Genomic DNA, 7,500 nt, shown 5'->3' with positions numbered 1-7,500 from the left:
AGATGAGAAACGAGGAGAAGAGATGAGAAGAGGAGGAGAGGAGAGACGAGATGAGAAACGAGGAGAAGAGACGAGAAGAGGAGGAGAGGAGAGACGAGACGAGATGAGAAACGAGGAGAAGAGATGAGATGAGGAGAGATGAGAAGAAACGAGGAGAAGAGATGAGAAGAGGAGGAGAGGAGAGACGAGATGAGAAACGAGGAGAAGAGACGAGATGAGGAGAGATGAGAAGAAACGAGGAGAAGAGATGAGAAGAGGAGGAGAGGAGAGACGAGATGAGAAACGAGGAGAAGAGATGAGAAGAGGAGGAGAGACGAGACGAGATGAGAAACGAGGAGAAGAGATGAGAAGAGGAGGAGAGGAGAGACGAGATGAGAAACGAGGAGAAGAGATGAGAAGAGGAGGAGAGGAGAGACGAGATGAGAAACGAGGAGAAGAGATGAGAAGAGGAGGAGAGGAGAGACGAGATGAGAAACGAGGAGAAGAGATGAGAAGAGGAGGAGAGGAGAGACGAGATGAGAAAACAGGAGAAGAGACGAGAGAAGATGAGACGAGATGAGGAGAGACGAGAAGAAACGAGAGGAGAGGAGAGATGAAGAGAGGAGAGACAAGACGAGACGAGACAGACAAGAAGAGTAGAAAAGAGAAGAGAAGTTTCCAATCAATGGAAAATAACACAAATTAATTGTCTAAATAATAATTTTAAGATAAATTAAAATAAATAATGTATAACTTCTGTATAACTAGAGTAGGATCGTGTCCAGCTCATATTTCACCCCAAACAATGAGAATCTGGAGGACAAATGTGTTTAATTGTTCATAAAATCTTGAAACAGGCTTAATTTTCTAAATGCAAAAAAACATTTTTTTATGTTGATTTCACAGTGAAATATGAGCCATGCTGTTCCTGACAGGTTTTGTCAGATTCTATTTCCTGCAGGTGCTCTTTCATTTCACTTGTTCTCTATGGCAACATGACGGTGGGTCACCATAGAAACCAGACTCCATTAGAACACTAATTTTAACTTCTCACACACACGTCAAATGGTTCAATCAGTTAAGATGAGATCATACTTCCAAAAAAGCAGCTGTATTAGACATCCAAAATATTAGACAAGGGAAAACGGTTAAAAAATAATTACTAAGTTAATAAGACATTCACGCCAGGGATTTTATTTCAAGGCCCGTTTGCACAGTGAAACTTTACTTGTAATCAAGTGACATTTTTTCCCATTATTAAGATACATTTTTGCTATATAAACTCACAGACCAATAAGACGCAAGTTCTTTTTTTTCTTCCACTTTTTTCCACTTGGTATGGTACAGTATAGTGGGTATGGTATAGAGTAAGGTACAGGATAGTGGGAATGGTATAGAGTAAGGTATAGGATAGTGGGAATGGGGGAATGGTATAGTATGGTATAGTATAGAGGGAATGGTATGGTATAGTATAGTACAGTGGGAATGGTATAGTATGGTATAGTATAGAGGGAATGGTATAGTATGGTATAGTACAGTGGGAATGGTATAGTATGGTATAGGATAGTGGGAATGGTATAGTATGGTATGGTATAGTATGGTATGGTATGGTATAGTATGGTATAGTATAGTATAGTGTAGTATAGTATAGGATAGTGGGAATGTTATAGTATAGTAAGGTATAGGATAGTGGGAATGGTATGGTATGGTATAGTATAGTATAGTATAGTGGGAATGGTATAGGATAGTGGGTATGGTATGGTATAGTATAGTGGGAATGGTATAGGATAGTGGGAATGGTATAGTATGGTATGGTATAGGATAGTGGGAATGGTATAGTATAGTATAGTATAGTATAGTATAGTATAGTATAGGATAGTAGAAATGGTATGGTATGGTATAGTATGGTATAGGATAATGGGAATGGTATGGTATGCTATGGTATAATATAGTGGGAATGGTATAGTATGGTATAGTATAGTATAGTATAGGACAGTGGGAATGGTATAGTATAGTATAGTATAGTATAGTATAGTATAGTATAGTATAGGATAGTGGGAATGGTATAGTATAGGATAGTAGGAATGGTATAGTATGGTATGGTATGGTATGGTATAGTATAGTATAGTATAGGATATTGGGAATGGTATAGTATGGTATAGTATAGTGGGAATGGTATGGTATGGTATAGTACAGTGGGAATGGTATGGTATGGTATAGTATAGTGGGAATGGTATAGTATGGTATAGTATAGTGGGAATGGTATGGTATGGTATAGTATAGTGGGAATGGTATGGTATGGTATAGTATAGTGGGAATGCAGGGTTTTTCCTACATTGAAAATTTTTTGGCGGCCGCCAAAACGATTTTTTGTCCCGCCAAAGCCTTATTTGATCTGTAATTGGGTTTTGTGAGTGAAGCAGCTGCCTAGCTGACGGAGTGACGGAGAGAACGATCACATCGCCCCACCCCCGCGCGGGCACTCTCCGTCTTCAGTTCTGTCTTTGCTCTCGTCCCTCGCATCAAAATCAACTGATCCTAAAGGTCGGAAGACCGAATCCATGTTTCACGCGGTGCATTCGGAGAATATTTTGCTGAATTAGCGCTGGGTGTGAATTGCAGTCAAATTTTTTTTGCCTTATCTTCTCTTACAACTTGTGACAAGCATTCCGCACATGTAGCTGACATAAATTTAAATAAACGCAAAAAAAAAGAAAAAAGTTTGAAGTGTTTTTGTGTGTGTTGACAAATCTTTCGTGATGTCCTAACAGCCAGGATTCCCAATTTCCCACACAACACGTCCGCTAAAGTCCGATTCGCGACCTAATGACTCCTTTGAGCCGAGGGACAGGACACTGCAGTTCACAAAGCTTCATAATTTGCATGTGCTTTAACGCCCTGTCGGTTAAACATTTAATTCGCGTGCTGATGCGCTGTTCTCAACGCGTGCGTTTCTCAGCGCGTGCATGTGAAGCTCACATGCACTAAAAGCCTGTCTACCAGCGCCTGGATACTGGACTAAGTTATCTTTCGAGTCTTATTGTGCTTATACTGTTAAATACACACAAGGTTTACATAAAGTCAGTTATGTCTAAAGTGAAAGCAAACTTGAGAAAATTTAGTAAATCTTTTTGTCAAATGCGTTAGACGCGTCGCGCGCAGCTCTTTTAAAGAGACAGTAGCATCAGTAAACACGCTGCCGCTTGTCCTTAAAGGGATAGTTCACCCAAAAATAAAACTTATCTCATCATTTACGCACTCTAATGTTGTCTTGTTCCAAACCTGTATTCATTTCCTTCTAATATTTTCTAATATTTTTCTAATATTAATATTTTGAAGAATGTGGCTGTAATGCTCAGTCACAAAATAGTAAAAACAAAATATAAAAAGAATCGTGATAAAATCGTGAATCGTGATTTTCCTGAAAAAAAAATTGTGATATGATATTTTTGGCATATCGCCCACCCCTATGATGGCCCCCCCAAAAAAGAAAATAAAAAGAATGAACAACCAAATATTAACAACGAGGAACAAAAGAAACAAACATCAAGGTATAGATATAAAATAAGTTGTAATCGCTTTCTTTTACTAGCCTGACAGTGATCATTTTTTCATGAATAAATAGGATAAGAAAAAAATCACAAACTGTTTCTTTGTATTTATTTTAAATTTAACATTTATTGTCAATATTGGGCTTGCGGATCATGTGGGTACTAGGGTACTCTTTGCTGTGTGTGGATGACCATGTCGGTCAGCCACCACCGAAGACCAATTTTGACCCAGGAAAAACCCTGGAATGGTATAGTATGGTATAGTATAGTGGGAATGGTATGGTATGGTATAGTATAGTGGGAATGGTATAGTATGGTATAGTATAGTATAGTATAGGATAGTATAGGATAGTGGGAATGGTATGGTATAGGATAGTATGGGAAGTCAGCACTTCTAAGTAAACGTGCAATCTTACCAATGATCTTAGTTCATTAATCTGATGTCAGCATGCGGACAGACAGACATGAATGAGTGAACGCTGGGCATTATGGGAACACAGATGAACAGTGTGGTCTATGTGTGTGTTACCTGCAGGATGACCAGAGCGTTCTCCATTGACAGGTCATCAGACGGCAGCCCTTCACCCTTCCAGATCAGCTGCTCGCTCTCAGAACACAGGAAGTGACGCAAATCAAACTCTGCCAATCAGAGAGCACCACTGTTAAAGCCTCGGCCAATCAGAAGAGCTAAAAATGGTGTCCAACATAATCATCAATGTTTTCCAAAGTCAAATGCTGTGTGTTTACTGATTGGGTGATGTAATCCTGTTTAATGACAGCGCTGTTATCGTTTACTAAAACTAAAACAATTAAAAATGATTTTTGAAAAATGAATTTTTGGTAATTGAAACAAAGCTGAAATAAAATAAATTTGAGTATTACATTAAAAAAGTTGAAGTACTAGTGTATGTGTGTGTGTGTGTGTGTGTGTGTGTGTATTACTCTGCAGTCCTGAGCTGCTCATCCAGTCGTCTAGGCAGTGTGTGTGTGTGTGTGTGTGTGTGTGTGTGTATTACTCTGCAGTCCTGAGCTTCTCATCCAGTCGTCTAGGCTGTGTGTGTGTGTGTGTGTGTGTGTGTATTACTCTGCAGTCCTGAGCTGCTCATCCAGTCGTCTAGGCTGTGTGTGTGTGTGTGTGTGTGTGTGTGTGTGTGTGTGTGTGTGTGTGTGTGTGTGTGTGTGTGTATTACTCTGCAGTCCTGAGCTGCTCATCCAGTCGTCTAGGCTGTGTGTGTGTGTGTGTGTGTGTGTGTGTGTGTGTGTGTGTGTGTGTGTGTGTGTGTGTGTGTGTGTGTGTGTGTGTGTGTATTACTCTGCAGTCCTGAGCTGCTCATCCAGTCGTCTAGGCTGTGTGTGTGTGTGTGTGTGTGTGTGTGTGTGTGTGTGTGTGTGTGTGTGTGTGTGTGTGTGTGTGTATTACTCTGCAGTCCTGAGCTGCTCATCCAGTCGTCTAGGCTGCTGCGCCGCTGGTCTTCATGAGCCGCAGGAAGATACGTGATGAAAGCAGCAGATAGTTGAGCTCTCTTAGGAAGAGTGTCCAGCTCCTCACTGATCTCATCCACCTACACACACACACGCACACACACACACACGTTTGTTTCACGATATTACTGAGGACATTGCATAGACTTCCATTGACTTTATATCAGGTTACTGATATTTTAGATGGCCTAAACCAACCATCACAGAAACATGCAGAACACTAGATTAAAATAAAATAAAATATAGTGTATATATAAATATAGTGTATATATAAATATAAGTATAGTATATATATTTGGACCTAAACACACTCACACACACCTTCGGCTTCCATGTTTCTTAGGGACTTTTCATAGACATGACATTTTTATACTGTTTTATACTATTACACTAACCCTACCACCAAACCTGCCCATCACAAAAACACTTTCTGCATTTCTACATTTTCAGAAAACATCACTTAGTCTGATTTATTAGCTGTTTTCCGTCTGTATTACTTTGCTTGTGGGGGCATTTTGTCCACAATGTAAGGAATACCTGAACCACACACACACACACACACACACACACACACACACACACCTGTGCAGTCCAGCGAGTGTGTTCTCCGTCCAGCTGCTGCAGGAGTTTCTCCGCTGCGCTGATGGTCTCCTGTGCTCTGCTCACCTCAGACTCCAGTTTCGCTGCTTCAGTCGTACGACACTGAAATCTGGACACCAGAGAGGAAATGTCACACACACACACACACACACACACACACACACACACAAACTAGTGAGCTACATAGACAGCATTTAAGGCATCTAGGACATGCTCAAACTCTGAACATTGTTCCAAAAGCCAATATTGCATGCAGCATTTGTGAAGGCAATGCCAGAATGCACCAGGGTTAAGGTCCTTGCACACGAAGTCCGAAATTTTCGCATGCGTTTTTTCGTATTCATGATTCAGTGGCTCTGAATTGTCAAAACACCATTCAAAATGCTTGCTACGGATGCGAAAAACGCAGAAAATCGAACCTGATCCGAATTTTTTGATGACGAATGAAAGTTTCGGAGGCAGTGTGCAAGCGTGATCGACATAACGTGAGGTCGTATTTATTTTTTAACGTGCGAAAATTTTGGATGTGAATTTCAGACTCAGTGTGCAAGGGCCTTTATTATCGTTAAAGGGGGGGTGAAATGCTATTTCATGCATACTGAGTTTTTTACACTGGTAAAGAGTTGGATTCCCATGCTAAACATGGACAAAGTTTCAAAAACTAAGTTGTACGTTTGAAGGAGTATTTTTGTTCCAAAAATACTCCTTCCGGTTTGTCACAAGTTTCGGAAAGTTTTTTTCGAGTATGGCTCTGTCTTACGTAAGATAGGGCGGAATTTCCTTATATGGGTCCTAAGGGCACTTCTCCGGTAAGATCGCGGCCGCGCGCGCACTCTTAGACCAGAGCAAGAGAGTGAAAGCAGTTCGCCATCAAAGCGCCCTGCCCGGCTTTTGGGAAGTCAATGTCACCAAAGAAGTGTGTTTTTGGTTGCCAGGGCAAGACAACCCTGCACAGATTCCCAAAGAACCCAGCGTTAAGGAACCCGTGGATGGAGTTTGTTTTCCTGAGCATAAACGGAGTTGTGTAAAGACTGTTTGTTCCCTGCATTTCGACGATGATTGTTTTATAAACAAAGCCCAGATCTACGGATTTGCAGATCGTCTAATGCTTAAGGATCGAGCAGTCACAATGATAAAGGTTCGCGGTCGTGCGTTGGAACCGGACGGTGAGTAAAACTGTTTGTTGAACAAATGTCTCTGTGTGTTGTCACTAGCTTGGCGCGTTAGCACAGCTAAGCTTCGCCCACACGGCCCGCCCCCAGCCGCTCGGTTTTTTCCGGAAAGACTCGGTACAGCCTATCTTTATGTTAAAAATTTAATAAAACAAAATACTTTTTGGAGATATGAAGGATGCAATATTACTCTATAGGTACTCAAGATTAACAGGAGATTGAGTGAAAATGAGCATTTCACCCCCCCTTTAACTAAAAATAAAAGCATAAAAATGTATTATAGAAAAAAAAAAAAACTAAAAACTTAAGCTTATATTATTTCAGCTAGTTTCTTGAAACAACATTTCTTGTTTTATTTGAAGTACTAAAATAAATAAACTAAAAAACCTATGTATACATGTTTAAAAAAATAATAATAAAAAGAGACAAAAACATCACAATTACTAAAACTTAAACTAAAATTTAAAATGAAACTAAGAAAATTACTAAAATCTAATTCAAAATATCAACAAAAACTATAATAGCATATCAATGAAAAAAACAAAAAACATGCTGCAATCTCAGAAAACGCTTTCAAGCGGGTTCAAATATTGTGTTAGTTTAGCAAAACGCTAATGCCAAACTCTGTTGGAATCAACAACAAAATGTTCAACCAAAATGGAAGAATTTAATATTGAAAGTTTGAATAAAAGTAGTCTTCTTTAAATAAATAAAAC

The 7,500-nt window shown here is 39.7% G+C and overlaps 1 protein-coding gene across 1 annotated transcript in view; it reads right to left on the bottom strand.

Moving 5' to 3' along the window:
* Positions 1 to 7,500, bottom strand: part of LOC307167264 (cytoplasmic dynein 2 heavy chain 1-like) — a gene marked incomplete at its 5' end in the record, with an annotated part of 101,921 nt that overhangs the window by 45,404 nt on the left and 49,017 nt on the right. The window contains 4 exons of the mRNA XM_079886251.1: positions 3,947 to 3,967; positions 4,060 to 4,169; positions 4,951 to 5,092; positions 5,595 to 5,721. Of these exons, the coding sequence (XP_079742377.1) occupies positions 3,947 to 3,967; positions 4,060 to 4,169; positions 4,951 to 5,092; positions 5,595 to 5,721 (400 nt within the window). The remainder of the gene's footprint in view (positions 1 to 3,946; positions 3,968 to 4,059; positions 4,170 to 4,950; positions 5,093 to 5,594; positions 5,722 to 7,500) is intronic.

The sequence above is a fragment of the Squalius cephalus genome (genome assembly GCF_949319135.1).
Source record: "Squalius cephalus genome assembly, chromosome: 11".
NCBI lineage: Eukaryota > Metazoa > Chordata > Actinopteri > Cypriniformes > Leuciscidae > Squalius > Squalius cephalus.
The sequence above is the reverse complement of the archived record's forward strand: the minus strand, read 5'-3'. Positions and strand labels throughout refer to the sequence as shown.